Genomic DNA, 15962 nt, shown 5'->3' with positions numbered 1-15962 from the left:
GTTTTTTCATTTATATTGTTTGAATGCACGGAAAAAAAATTAGGCTACCCCTGAATATTTTTTTTAGATCTGCCACTGCTGACAGTGTATATGTTTAAAACCTGAAGATCATGACAAAAAGTGTCGAAAACAATAAGCGTAGAAACGGTGAATTAGGAAATAAAAATATTATATTTACATTGGTACTTCACCATTTGCGACATTACTATAGTTTGTTTTTCTCTCACTGTTTTTTAATATTTTATAATATTATTAGTTTTAGAGCCCATGTAACACATGGAATGATCCAAATTATAAAATTACATAATGTATATGAAAAAATGTATTACATCTATATTATGTGTACATAAATTGACTCTATTTATATCACAAAATGATTTTTTTAAATGAACTTAATAAAAGAAATGCACGTGTAAAAACGAACCCGAGAATGCTCCTTCTATTGAAAATTTCATTCTCAATATCATATATGTATAATTAAAAGAATTTTCGTTATGAACCAATTTTGGGAAGAAAACTTCTCATACAATGGTAGTTCTGACTTCTGACCACTCAGCCTAAATACAGATTAAGTGTTATCTTTATTGATATATTTATCAATTTACCACCAATAGAAGGAAAAGAGAACATTAAATTGTAATGACGGATGTTCTTCAAGAACTATGTTTTTATGAGCCACACCATGAAAACGATTTTGTTATGTTTCAAGGGACTTCTAGACTTTGTCATAATGATTAAATTTAAAATAACATGTTAACCCTTTCAATCTTGTAAATATTAAGCTTCACTTTGGCGTAGTTTTGCATGACATGCTTCACATACAACATTTCGATCACCATTGAAGGAAAGTTAACGCTGACACAGAGGTTTCAAATTTGATAAAAGTTTGATCAGAAGTGTTCGCTATCTTTTCTTAAAATTTAATATTAGAGGGAAAAATAGTCAATTTGTCAAATCCTGGGCTTTTTGATTATTTTCAAAAATGCCTCGTTCAGTGAAAACAAAATTGAAACTTTTCACATGAACAAAAGAATGCTCTAACGAACAAATGATGACCACGTCGAGTAAATGAAGACTTGAATGGGGGAACTCAACCCCTTAATCATCCCACGGGACTATAATATCCCCGTTTAATGAAAACAAAGGTCCATCAGTCGTTGCGAGCCCTGTTCAGTGAAAACATAAGCGATACTTTTCAAACAAACAAATGAATGTTGTAACGAACAAATGATGACCACAGCGAGTAAATGAAGACTTGAATGGGGAATTCAACCTCCTAATAATCCCATGAGACCATAATATCCCCGTTCAGTGAAAACAAAGGCCCATAAGTCGCGAGTCCCGTTCAGTGAAAACAGAAGCGACACTTTTCACACGAACTAATGAATGCCATAACGAACAAATGATGACCACGATGAGTAAATGAAGACTTAAATGGGGAACTCAACTCCTTAATCATCCCACGGGACCATAATATCTCCTTTTAGTGAAAGCAAAGGCCCACGAGTCTTTGCGAGCCCCGTTCAGTGAAAAACAGAAACGACACTTTTCAAACGAACAAATGAATGTCCTAACGAACAAACGATTATCACAGAGAGTAAATGAAGACTTGGATGGGGAACTCAACCCCTTAATCATCCCACGAGACCATAACATCCTCTTTCAGTGAAAACAAAGGCCATGTTAATGATAACATTTGAAATTATATTTTTCTCAATCTTTAACAAACATGGTTTGTTGTTGATTTTTTTGATTTCACCAAGTATTTTGAAATATATAGTAACATACATAATATGTTAATAATTATTTTATAAAAATGTATAAACATAATATAAAAAGGGTGTAAAAGGAAAATGAATAATTATTTATTAAAGACATATATTATGGTTAATTAATATTTTAGTTTTGGAGGGAAAAGAGATATGAGGGTTAATCACAAAACGACATGTACTACCGTTGTTTTCTTTTATTAGAAGAGTAGAATACATCTACTTAATTGAGATTGTGGGTTGAACCGTTAATGTTGTGTATTCTTGTTAGAAGCAATGACGGTAAATAGAAAGACTGGTGTCTATTTAAACATAACAAAAATGTGTAGTACTAAAATCAAATGAGCTGGCTTGGAATTTTATCGGACGTGTGCATTTCTTTAATTTTTTTTTTAGCTTTTAAACTTAGTTTCAGCCCAGTAGTTTAAAGGGATTATGGATAAAAAGAAAACGTTTGAGGCCCAATATATTTAAGATTATTAAGATACATACCTACTTTATAAAAAAATTATAATAAATATATATCTATAAAAACATTTTGCACCCCAAAAAATAGGGGGCTCGACCAGTTGTCCAGCTCGCACTACACTATGGCCGACCTTGCTGACGCCCCGCTCCTGTTAAAGTTGTTCACAAACCAGGTCAGGGCAAGCTCGAAAGCTTGGGCCTGTTTTGAAATTAAGCTAAAAAACTGAGCTCAGGCATGGCTCGATGTAAACCGATTTACCATTATTATATGCAAGTTGAAACTTGCAAATGATAAAAAAAGGAAAAAAATATATATATACCGTCGAGTTGTCGTTTTGACTGATGAGAAATAAGTTTTGATATATATAGTTATACTGAATATTAAGAAAAACAAAAGCAAAAAGAAATTCATTTTTAGCTATTCCATGGCTAAAAGTTTCATTTTGGTACCTAGCTAGATTTCCCACCACCTTGCAACCTCTACAGCGACAACTTGTCGTGGTTTTGTTTGATAAAAAAAAACTGAGAAATTCAATAAAGACGACTTATCATTTCTGCATGCTTGTTTATTTGGATACCACTTGTCGTGGTTATAGGTTATATAGAGTCACGAGCACAAATTCTTGTAGTGTTCGTTCTTGCTTAGGTTGTCAAATGCCGATTCTATTCGGCCTCAGAAATCCAGACATTATGACAATAATTATATTCCTAGGTTCCTTAAAAGTAACAGAAAATGCAAATTTCTAAATAATGAGGGTCATATTGGAATTATTTTTTGTTGTTTTGTTGGTTATGTAAATTTAAATTTAGGTTGTCTTTTAGTAAAATAGATCCCAACAATAAAGATACCTTTCCATTATAATTAGTGTATTTTCAAACCTTTATAAACCCTAGCTATCACATTACCCATATCCTCATACCACCAAGTAGAAAGCAATTACCACCCTCCATTAATGGTTTCTTTGATCTCAATATCCTCAGCAAAAAACTATGGTTTTTCATCTAGCATGGGAAGCTCAGGAGATACTAGGGTTTTGTACAATGAAAACTCAAACCACAATTATGAATGTGACCACCAATAAGCCAGGGATAGCGCAATCTCCGCTTCAAAATGAAGTCGCTGATGAGCGGAAGCTAGTGGCGTGGACTAGTGTCCGGCAAGAACGGTGGGAAGGCGAGCTTGTCGTCAATGGAGAAATACCTAAATGGCTGGTATGATACTATATAAAATTATATATATGATCATCTCTGGCTTATGTTTTAACGTTTCATCAACATATCAATATCATGGTATAATATTTATACTAAAAAACAATGGGAAACTGTCCAAATTACACTTGAAAACAAGGACAAAATGTTTAAGTGTGATTTTGTATCATTTTCAGTTGATTATTAATAACCATCCGCTTTTGTTTTTTGTATGAACCTTTAACACATGTGTATGTAGAGTTATTTAAAAGGGTGTGGTCATGTAATAAACACTCCCTATAAATTTTAGGGCTATATATATAATTTTTATAACGGTTATACCTCATATAATAGTAATCAAGTTTCAAAAGTGTTTCAATTAGGTCACTAATGCATATTTTTTTCAAATCGGGTCACTAAATCTTCAAATTGAATCTCACCGATTTTTTTTTGTGCGTCAAAAAAGTAATGGATAATAAGATGTTGGGGTCGAAGATTGCAATATATGTAGTTAAATTTAGAAAATTTTAAAAAACGTTAATTATATTAGAATTCAAAAATAAAAAATAAAATTCACGTCGCCACTCAACGTCAACATCAAAAAACAGATAAAAAAATTTCCTATGTGAAACAAAAAAAAGACTAAAAAAAATATTAAAAACTTTAATTAAATAAAATATAAAAGTTAAGTGACTTAATTGAAACATATTTTAAAGTTGAATAACCTAATTAAAACAATTTTAAAACTTAGTTAGTATTTATTTAAAATCAAATATTTCTTAGACCAACTATTTCAGACACACCGTGTCGTTACTCTAATAATTCTGGTACTAGAACACATTAAAATAAGCATCTAAGTAGTGTGCTGACTTCGCCCTAATATTTTCTTACAGAGTGGAACATACTTAAGAAACGGACCCGGGTTATGGCATCTCGGCGACTACAACTTCCGCCACCTCTTCGACGGCTACGCTACCTTAGTCCGCCTCCACTTCAACAACGGCCGACTCACAATGGGTCACCGGCAAATCGAATCCGACGCCTACAAAGCCGCAAAAAACAGCAACAAGCTTTGCTACCGTGAATTCTCCGAAGTCCCTAAACACGACAACTTTCTAGCATACATTGGCGACCTTGCAAACTTATTTTCGGGCGCATCCTTGACCGATAACGCCAACACGGGAGTGGTCAAGCTAGCCGACGGCCGTGTGGTTTGTTTAACCGAAACTATCAAAGGGTCGATTGTTATCGACCCGAATACGTTGGATACTTTAGAGAAGTTTGAGTATGATGATTCATGGGGTGGGTTGATTCATTCTGCTCATCCTATAGTTACTGACTCGGAGTTTATAACCTTGTTGCCGGATTTAATAAACCCTGGTTACATGGTGGTGAGGATGGAACCTGGGACGAATGAGAGGAAGGTGATCGGTCGGGTTGATTGTCGCGGTGGGCCGTCTCCCGGGTGGGTGCATTCGTTTCCGGTGACCGAGCATTATGTGATTGTGCCGGAGATGCCTTTGAGGTATTGTGCTCAGAATTTGTTGAAGGCGGAACCGACACCGTTTGAAGAAACACTAATCGACCCTGGGCAGATTACGGATAACTTGGGGGTTAGATAGATGTTTCCCACGAGGGGTTAGACCCGGCAAAGATGGTTCTTCTGATAACCTGCAAAACAGACACCGTGAGCTCGTCACTGAGAAGGGGGGGGGGTTCCTTCTTGTGACCACCCTCCGGCGTGAGAATCAGACTAGATTGCTCTTGAATATAAATGTATATTAAGAGATTGCTAGAGCAGATATCAGGTATAATATGTAATACGAGATAGTATATGATGATAAGATGAGATGATCATACCATTTGGGGTATTTATAGCCGAAGGTAGGTTTCCAAGAAGGTGTGGCCGGCTGAATAGTATTCCTGTTCTACCAACTGTGGCCTACGCACGTGCCATGCTGGTAGTTGGTGGGTAGGCAGCGGCTGACAGTGACCAGGCCTGCTGTGTACTATTCCTTTTCCACCAACTGCCGGCTATGCACGTGGTATGACAGGAGTTGGTGAGTAGGCAGCGGCTAATAGTGACATACAGTACAAGAGCATGCTGCTCGCCATACTGTTGTCAATGAGCTGTCGTATCTTTGGTCAGATCTTTTGCCCATACCTCGTCAGGTACAGTACAGAAGATCTTCCCGTATCGTACGGACTGGCTTATTTGGGCGGGAGTATTCCCCCTCCCGCCTTTGTGCGGGATTGTTCCCGGCTTTGCTCATTCCTTCAGGTGACAACTGAATTATTGAGAGCTAAGTGCCTTGTGCGTGTAGCCTTGCTGCGCGGGTGGCCTTCCCTGATGGCTTGTATCCGCAGCTGCGGGAACAGGCGGAGTACTTCACCATTGGGAGGCATTTCCTGCGGGAACAGCTTGCGTACTGCGCGTAAGGACGTCACGTCTCTGAGCATGGTGGGTCCTGCGGATCCAGTTGGTTTTTGCGCAGACGTCTCTCTTCAAGGTGAGTCTTGCGGGTCCAACTGGGCTCTGCTGGGACCTACCTCTTCACCGTTGTATAAGTTTAGATGGCATCCGGAGTCTAAAGGGTTTATGCATGTTATGTGCAAAGCTAGTGGCAAGATTGTAAGTTCATGTGATTCATAATTTGATATTATATATATAGTGTTGAGATATGATACAAAAAGATTTAACATGCTAAGTGTACATAATTACTCTTGTTATTTGTATGTTTAGTATGTTTTATTTGTACCAGATCCGACCCTATATATATCCTATATACATACATGTGTGTTTGAATTTAGGGCAGACTTTGTAAACTAAAAGGTTTGATTAATTATTTGAAGGTGGCAAGTGTTGAAGTTCCTTTATTTGTGACATTTCATTTCATCAATGCGTATGAAGAAAAGGATGAAGAAGGGAGGATCACCGGAGTTATTGCGGACTGCTGTGAGCATTATGCGGATACCACCATTCTTGACAACCTCCGGCTTCAAAATCTCCGGTCATGGTCCGGAGAAGATGTCCTTCCAGATGCAAGGTATATATATATATATATATATATATATATTTATAGCACAACTATATATAGCATGTTTACCCTTCAAGGCTTTAAACCCTGATCCGTTCTTGGTCCATATCGATTGATCGAAGGAGTCAATATGATCCGTCTAGTTGAGACATTTCAACCTATTAGTTATTAGTCACCTAATTAACTCAAGACTTAGCCAAAGTCATGTCCAATAAAACACGAACACTGTTATGATTTTCGGTTGCTTTTTTTTTCTGGAATGTAAAGAAGTTTGTGTATGACTTCGATTTGTAGAGTTGGTCGCTTTAGGATACCTCTAGATGGTAGCGAAAAAGGAGAACTATTTGCGGCATTGAACCCGGATGAACATGGAAGAGGGATGGATATGTGTAGCATCAACCCGAACTTCTTAGGGAAACAATATCGCTATGCGTATGCATGTGGAGCTCAGCGACCTTGTAACTTCCCTAACACCCTCACCAAGGTAAAACTTTAATAACTATATTGGCTTCAACTTATTGCATATATTAATGTCAATTTATCGGTATACAGATAGATTTGGTTGACGGAAAGGCGAAAAACTGGCATGACGAGGGTGCTGTCCCCTCCGAACCATATTTTGTGGCTCGTCCTGGTGCATCCGAGGAAGATGACGGTTAGTTTGTAGTAACCATGTTTCAATTAAATTATATAGCAAGAACAAATTATAATGTTAACATTATTTGCTTTGTATTTGTTTCTTGGTAGTATGTTATGTGTTTGTGTTGATGGTTCTTATATATTTATACAGGAGTTGTGATATCTATGATAAGCGATAAAAATGGAGAAGGATACACGTTGATCTTAGACGGGACAGCGTTTGAAGAAATCGCAAGAGCAAAATTTCCATACGGACTTCCATATGGACTTCACGGATGTTGGGTTCCTAAGAATTAGACCAAAGATTTCGAAAAATCAACCGAAAACGTTGAGGATTGCTTGTGTACTTAAATATTGTTTGTTACATATAATGTTTGTTCAGTAAATTATGTGATTCATGAAATGATTCAACTATATTTAATGTAACAGTCACTTGATGTATTTAATTGCTTCTTCTTCTGAAGTGGTTAAACGTGACATAGTTTGCACTGTAGATAGATGTGTAAGTTTGGTGTTGGAAAGTAATAATATCCCCAATATGCATCAAAGTAATAAAATAGTGTAAATGTTTTGACTTTTGACTTTTGACGGATCCAGATTTTTTTACCACGGCCGAAATAATTGCATTAGTTAATATAAGAAGGTTGGATTACGGGTCAAACTTGTTCATACAAATATAGTTTCAAAATGGTCAAACTAATAAAATATTAAAATAATATAAAACTTATAGTATCAAGTATCAAGTTATCAACCTGAAAATGATTTTTAGCTTGTTTTATTAACTAGGGGATAGAGACTCGTTTCTTGCATTGTTTAAATATATGAAAAATTAAGTAATCATTAATGAAGATTAAGAAAATGTAAAACGATATTTTTAATATAATTAATATATGCATGACTGAAATTAAATATAAAAATGTACATGAATAAAGTAATAAAACAATCAATTTCAAAATTAAAGAAAACAAGAAAATTAATATGTGATATTGGATATTACCAAATAAGTATCAATAAGAGATTTGGTGCTGCGAAGACTCCATTAGGCCTCTTTGCGGCACCTAATTGGACCCAAAAATAGCGTAAATGTTAAGACTTGCTCTTAATTTTATGCAAAAATAGCGTAAATGTTATATGCATAAACTCTTTTAAGCTAAGTATTCAACAACATGGTTAAACACAATCAATAAAGCACAAAACACAATCCAGAATATAATAACAAATTTAAAACAATATCGACTAGTTTAATTATTCTTAGAAAACTCGACTGTCTAAGTTCTCATATTAATAATACAACTCAAGACTAAAGTTGACACAAAATCGTACAAATTAATGTCAAATCCATATATAGTTCTAAAACTAAATCATCTTTGATCAGTATATACAGCATCAACATCATCAAGATCAAGTAAATTTGACATCAGTTCTTTGTTCAACTCCATAGCTTCATCATCCACCTGCAATTCACCGACAACGAATCAGTTCACCTAAAAGAAGTAACATTATTGGTTTCATGCTACATTGTACAAAAAGTAAATATAATAAACATTCAGTTTGAGCTGCAAGACCACTTGTACTAATTTGGTTTTATGCTACACTTTTGCCTTTAATAAATAGCAAATGAGGTATCATGTAAGCAAGGCTCCAAAAGTAACACTACAAAAGTATGACGTGTGCCAACTAAGCTATAAAAATTAACAATTTATTGCAGGCATATTCCAAAAATCTAACTTTTAAATATTACAAACATATTTTGTCACCAACTGTTTCCAGTTTTAATAATAATGAAAATAAAACTAGGTTAAGAGTATATTTAACTTCATAAAGATATGTATTTGGATTTGAGTTTGATTGATTAAAACTAAAAACAAGATATAATAAAACATATCTACACAAAATATGATATGAGTATACCTCAACCATAGTCAGTGGAAGTAACTCAGAGCCATTATCTTGCTCGAACGTAATTCCTTCCTCACGCAATTTCGACAATATTTCCCCATAAGTCTCTGAAGAGCTTACAATTTTGTAGTATCTACAAAAATTGAATTAACATTAAACCATGCAAGACGCTACCCTTAAGCTTTTACGAAAAAAAAACACCATAAAAGTTTTATAAAGACATATCTTCTTCTGCACATGAAAATTTGGACTTTTACTAGAGATCTGTATGAAACCGGAAAACCGGCTCATCGAACTCAAATGAAAACAGACGATTTGATTTTATGTTTTCGTAAAAACTGAATTTCAGTTTGGTTTCAGTATTTCATGCAATAAAACCCAAAAAGCCGAACCGATTGTATATATTTTCATTTCTTTATTTTCGGTGTTAAGTAATTTATAAGAATTTAACAAATAGCGCAATCCAAATATTTGAGCCCGAATGTATAAAAATCAATTAATCATGAACTAACAAAAAGATTTAAGCCCAGGTTCATTATTTTAGGCCAAATTTTATATTCGGCCCAAATAAATTGAAACCAATCCATGTTTGTAAACTCAGAAACCAACTTTTTGGTTTCAACCCAAGACTGACGCAAACCGACTCATGCACACCCCTAGAGTAGACCCTAAACTGATACCAGGGTACCACTTCATAGCAGGTCAATTACCATGCCCTTAATTAGTCATACTTCAATTTGCTTATATTTTTAAAAAACCCTTTAATTACATTTTTAATTAAAAATTCCTTTTTTATTCTTTTATTTTTCTAAAGACAGATAGTACCTCTCGGCCTTATCTTCTTCGGGTTCATCATCATCAATGGAAGGTTCGATCACATCATCAGCACCAGCATCTAAAGCAATGTTAAGTAGTTGGTCCTTATCAGCATCAGTAACTTTCACATTCACAACCCGGGCCCGTTTAAACTTAAACATAATCGAACCAGGATCCGCCATCTTTCCGCCACAATCTTTAACCACTTCTCTAACAAGTGCCACCGACCTATTGATTTTGTCAGTTGAAACCTCGACTATTATACCGACTCCACCATAACCGTATACCTAAGGTTATAGAACACAGCCCATGTTATTATTTATTGACGGATTTATTTGTTTCAAATATGAATTTGTTACCTCGTATACTTTCTCAATGTATGCTTCTTGGTTTTTATCAGAAGCCCGTTTGATGTTTCTCTCTAGGATATCCTTTGGCACGTCAAGCTCTTTAGCTTTCTCGAGAATGGCTGCAAGAGCTGTATTTGATATCGGGCTTGGGCCACCTTTCTTCACACTATATTTTAAGATGGGACGTGATTAGTTTATTTGTGAGAATATAAATATGTGATTGATAAATCTTGTTCTTCGGTTTTGCAAGTGAAGAATACTATGAAAGCTGCATAAACACACTACATATTCTGTCACGAACAAGATATTATACAATATGAAATATATTATGTCATTAGATGCTACCATGACTTTAGGGGTGTTTGTAGGGGTTATAAATGAGCCAAGCTGATCGTGAGCTACTCGAGATCCGTTCGCTAAAATCTCGAATAGAACCGAGCTTAAATATATACTTACATAATAATTATTATTATATACAGATAAAATTTGTGCTATGCGGTGAGATATACAGGGCTTGATTGATTGATTGATTGATTGATATATACAGATAAAATTAAGTATTGCATATTAAGTTACAATAAAACTATAATTATAAGTATATATAGACAAAACTAATTATACATATATAACGCATATACATATAATACACAAGCCGGACCAGAGATTGAAAAATTACTCAATAGCCAACCTCAGGCTTAGCTCATTTACACCCGAGGTCTTTGGATAATCTGATATCAAAATTAGAAAACCAATTGTAATAAAAAAAAGTATTTGGAAATTGGAAGTGTTTATGTTATTTTAACTTAACAACATTAGAGAATCATATGTTTTGAGTGTTTGGTAAATCTTATTGTTTAAGGAACTAATATAAAATAACAAAAACTAATCTGTTATTTTTTGTTAAATGAGAATAAAGGTCTGTCAACTTAGGGGTGCAGCTGATATGAAAGTATTTATCCAAATTTGATTTAAAAGAATAATCAAATAATCAAAAAAAAGTTTTGTTTATCAAAAAAAACTGACTATTACCATTTTAGTCAACAATAATCAAATAAAGGGTTAAAAAAGTTTTAATCCTCAGAGCTCGAAAGTTGGCTAAACTACGTTAAACAATTAAACCTCCTAAATTGCTTAACTAAAACAAAATTACACTGTGTATTTTTAGAACTCAATTGTAACCAGACTTAACAATCTAATTAAAAATAGCAATTTCTAAGTTCCACACGGGCACATAAGTAAATAACTCAAGGAACTTACGCAGATACAACTTCTTTTCCGACTTTTGCATAGAGTTTAGTTTCTTTGCATCTTGAACCCCCTGCATTCAGGCCTAATAATGAATGCAGAAACATAATTAAGCAATAAAAACCTTACACCAACTTCTGTAAGATAATTTTTCTGTATTATCTTTCACATATGTTGTCCTAATTGACTTTTTCAGTCAAATGTATTATCTTCCACATTCAAAATTCAAGTACATTTCGTAACGAAACGAATACCATCAACATTCTATTCTTAGCATTAGCTTTAACTAAATGCAAATACCAAATATTACATAACAATTTTAAGAATCCAACTAAATAATTAAAGCTTTGACTTTGAATATTTGACCAATTGACCTAACCTTTCTGCCTGCAATCTTGCAAGACCTTCTTCCCATACAAAGCGGACCTCGAGTCCAAATCTTTCTGACCGAACCCACAGGCTGGAACTCAATCGGGTTAACCCATTTTGCACCAGACGAGTACAATGCAGAAGAAGATAGATTCGTGTGTAACCTAAGAGCACCTAAAACCAAATTTAAAACATGGGTTCAGCTATAAACATCAAATCGTGTAACTGAAGTATTGAATTGAAGAAAAAAGGTTATTAATTTGCAGAAAACAATGAAAGAAATGAAATCAAGTACATGGGGTTTAATTAATTAATTAATTAACCTTGAAAGGGAAATGAATTGGGGGATTTGAGGTTAATAGTGGTGGAGAATCTGTATAGAAGTGCACCGAAAGATCTGGTTGATGATGAAATCATTGTGATGTGTTTATTGATTTGCAGGTTTTAGGGTTTAAGATTTTGAAGATGCTTGAATTGGGGAAGATAGAATATGATCGACGACATCTTTTGGGCTTTGGTCGAGTTTTTGAAGTTACGGTTTTACCCCCTACGAGGTATATTGATATATGGACCGCCCGACTAGCGACTTTTACAATACTGTCTGTCTAACAGAAATTAGCAAATCACATCACAAATCCAACGAGCACCTTCAATAAGAGGTACGAATATGGAGGACGAGTACAGTTGTGAAAGTTTGTTGCGGATGCTCTAACATATTAAAAATTCATACTAGTATATTTCATTAGCGTTTATAGTTAATACAAATAAAAATTTATAGCAAGTCACAAAAAAGTTTGATTGATTAATTCAAACTATTAAATTATATATTCATTATTCTAAACCAATAGATTAATTGTGTGATATCTTGACAAAGAATGAATGAATGATCATTAGTAAGAAAACTAAGTGTTTGCCATTTTCTAATATTATAAGTGCATGCGTTGATAAATTTAAGACCGTGCCACGGTCATTAAATTTGGTCGCAATAATTGTCGTATATTGTAGTATAAAGTATAAAACTGATATTCTTTTCACCTTAATCATATACAAATTAACAAGCCAATGAACTCATGAAGATCGATGATTAATTGATTATAAATAATAAACCATAAAAGTAAATAGCGTTTAAGACGTACATTAATGTTATACAAACATTAAACTAAACATATTAACTAATCTCCACAATTTTATTTACCATGTGGTCATATTCTTGACCAACATAATCCGACAGATTAATATACTTATCTTCTTGTCTTGACTCTCTCCACCTTGCTCTACAAACAACACAAGTCCTCGACCTTTTACTCTTCCATGCCGTCAAACACACCACATGAATCGGGTTCTTACACGTGGCACACGCCACCACCTTCCAACCACCAACCCCCAACTCCTCCAAGCAAACGGGACATTTAGAACCATCCTCTACATGCACCAACGACTTGCCAGCTTTCCAACGACGGTACAGCTCATGGAAACAACGCCTGATCGGTGCACTGGCGACGGAGTCACCAGAGACCTTGGCGGAGAGGAGACGTGTGAGTTGACATGGACGGAGAGTGCGACGTTTGAGACATGAGTCATTGGTTGAAAGAGAGAGAACATGGACGTAGAGAAAGAGAATGTGTTTGCATGGGGTGGTGGGGTCCGGGCACGTGCATGTAGGTGTGGTGGAGAGCGTGACTGTGTAGACGTTTCCGGTGGTGCCGAGGATGAAGAAGGTGGAGTTGGAACGGTGGAGGAGGCGGAGAGGGTTTTCGGGTGGTTGCATATTGTATATTTTGGTGTACAAATAAATGTTATATTGGTTTGAATCTATATTAATTATTCAATGTGTGTGATAGTATAGGAAAATAATGTATTTAGTATGCATTGATGGATTATTTTGAGGCCTATTAATGCAAATTTAAGCGACTTGAAGAAATTAGCTAGTGTATTGTCTTGTTAAGGTTGTAGAAAATGATTTCCTTGATTTATGTATGTAAGTTATAAAATATTTTTAAATACTATTAAAGCAATATAACGTGGACACATGCCCTTTATCTAGGCTGTCCACATGTGCAATCCAGTCATCAAGTTACCATTTTCATAATGTCTAATATTGTGCCACGTGTCTTGCTATCCAAACACCAAAAATAACAAAACCGGTTTATTTTTCACAAAAAAATGGTTGCAGCCAACGATTCTCTCTCTAATCTCCTCATCATTATACGAACCCTAATTCCGCCGGTGAGATCTACAATCAATTCCACCACTGATATTCGTTGTAACTTCCCGATGATTATACGAATCCTACATCCGTCGATCCGATTTACCATTGAACATCTAGATTGTTTACCAACAATACGAGCCCTAATTCCACCGTTCGGATGCGCGCCTATTGGAGACATCAAAATCCTTGGAATTGATTCTCCGATGATTATATTGAAGGTAACGAGCAATCCAATTTTGCAGTTACAATATTTTATTTTACTTTTTTTAATTATTTCCGGCCAATCTGTAGTACATATTTGTTGATATCTAACTTTTCCGGTCATATAATTTTTTTTTTATTTTATGTACTTTAAATCGTACCTATTTCTGGATAATTTTATGAAATTTTGTATTGTTTTTTCTTAATTTAATTTTAAGAAGTTAATTATAAATCCTTCAATACTTCGTATCCGACCTATTTCTGGTTTTTTTTTATTTAAAATTAGTAATTGTTTTGTTTGTTCAAGTATTAGAATTTTCTGGTTAACATGTTCTTATAGTTTTGTTATTCAAAACTTGATATTTAAATTTCCGGCTAATATCCGTTCAATTTATTATTGCGGTCATTTTTATATTGTGTTTTTATATTTAAATTTCAGTATTTTACATCCAACCAATCTCTGTTTATATTTTTGTTTAATTTAAAATTGTTTTCTTTGTCCAATTATTAATTTATTCCGGCTTTCCTGTTTTTATAGTTTTGTTCTTCAAATCTTTATATTCTGTTTTCACGCTAATTTCCGTTTTAGTTTATTTTCCGGCTAGTTTATTTTTAGTTTAAACAAATAAAAAAAACTTTAAATTTGGTTAACATTATAGTTTTAGTAAACTTTCAAAATAATAATTGTGAAATTTTAATTTTGTTAAGACTATAATTTTAGTAAGTTTTGAAATAATAATTGTGATTTTTTCAAACAAACAATATTTTTTTCAAAAAGACAATAATAACTTAATTAAGTAAATAATTTATGATTTCTTTCACTTTTTCCGTTTACCATAAAATAATCCTATATTAAGGAATATATTTTGAACTATTTTCAAAAAACCCGTTTCATTGTGAAATCTTAATTTAATTTTGTTAAGATTATAAGTTTAGTAAGTTTTGAAATAATAATTGTGATTTTTTTAAAACAAATAATTTATTTTCAATTGACAATAATAACAATAATTATAATTAAGTAAAGAATATATGATTTCATTGACTTTTTCCGTTAACCATAAAATAACCTTAAATTAAGGAATATATAATAATGAAAAAGTTAACAATGAAAAACTTATTTCATTGACTTTATTTTTAATAAACCCGTTTCGTTATGTTAATAATGAAAAAGTTACCTTAAATTTATAAATATAATAAATAGGTTATTTTTGGAATAAGTATACCTACAATAAACCGCTAAAATTTGTTTCATTTTTTATTTAGAAACTTTCTAAACATAATACGTTTACCATAATTTATAGTTTATACATTCTGCTATATAAATATCTAGGTAGTCACATAAGCCATTATCATATAAGTCATTATCATAGTGTTCATAGCTAAAAATTCTCCAACCATGTAAGCTCATCCCTTTTTATTCATTTTGTTTATGTTTCAAATAATGTCTTCTAATCTTTTATATTTTTATTTTATTCATAGGTCAGTGGAAGATCAAAAATGTACCATGCTTAATGAGATTGATGTTCTAAAAACATCACCATCAACTCTGAAGGTTAGAGTTTTAAGAATGTGGAGCATAAAAGACAACAAAAATGTGAATGGGGATTTTCTGATCGAGATGGTGCTCATGGATGAAATTGTACTTATTTAATAAATTGTTTAACTTTATTTTGTTAGTTAAAGATTTTAATTCTCATATATATTTTTTGATTTAATGACAGGAGAATCCAAGTAACAGTTTACAAACAAGATATCTATAGATTCAAAAGAT

At 33.6% G+C, this 15962-nt stretch overlaps 1 protein-coding gene and 2 pseudogenes across 3 annotated transcripts; 1 reads left to right on the top strand and 2 right to left on the bottom strand.

The window, feature by feature from the left end:
• Positions 1 to 3190: 3190 nt before the first annotated feature.
• Positions 3191 to 7399, top strand: LOC143637663 (carotenoid cleavage dioxygenase 8 homolog B, chloroplastic-like; annotated as a pseudogene). Its single transcript, XR_013154470.1, has 7 exons — positions 3191 to 3449; positions 4319 to 4985; positions 5981 to 6057; positions 6279 to 6472; positions 6758 to 6947; positions 7016 to 7118; positions 7254 to 7399. The product of XR_013154470.1 is annotated as a carotenoid cleavage dioxygenase 8 homolog B, chloroplastic-like (transcript).
• Positions 7400 to 8205: 806 nt separating this feature from the next.
• On the bottom strand, positions 8206 to 12346 carry LOC143637661 (putative transcriptional regulatory protein At2g25830; annotated as a pseudogene). The gene is made up of 7 exons (XR_013154469.1): positions 12105 to 12346; positions 11792 to 11955; positions 11425 to 11485; positions 10177 to 10333; positions 9827 to 10104; positions 9014 to 9134; positions 8206 to 8556 (listed from the first exon to the last, which is right to left on the bottom strand). The product of XR_013154469.1 is annotated as a putative transcriptional regulatory protein At2g25830 (transcript).
• Positions 12347 to 12949: 603 nt separating this feature from the next.
• LOC143637644 (uncharacterized) lies at positions 12950 to 13549 on the bottom strand. Its single transcript, XM_077104979.1, has one exon. It carries the CDS (start codon positions 13547 to 13549, stop codon positions 12950 to 12952), a length of 600 nt encoding a protein of 199 aa, XP_076961094.1.
• Between the last annotated feature and the right edge of the window lie 2413 nt (positions 13550 to 15962).

The sequence above is a fragment of the Bidens hawaiensis genome, unplaced genomic scaffold, assembly GCF_021521415.1.
Source record: "Bidens hawaiensis isolate Kalapana, Puna unplaced genomic scaffold, B.hawaiensis_p1.1 tig00008375_1, whole genome shotgun sequence".
Classification (NCBI taxonomy): domain Eukaryota; kingdom Viridiplantae; phylum Streptophyta; class Magnoliopsida; order Asterales; family Asteraceae; genus Bidens; species Bidens hawaiensis.
The sequence above is the reverse complement of the archived record's forward strand: the minus strand, read 5'-3'. Positions and strand labels throughout refer to the sequence as shown.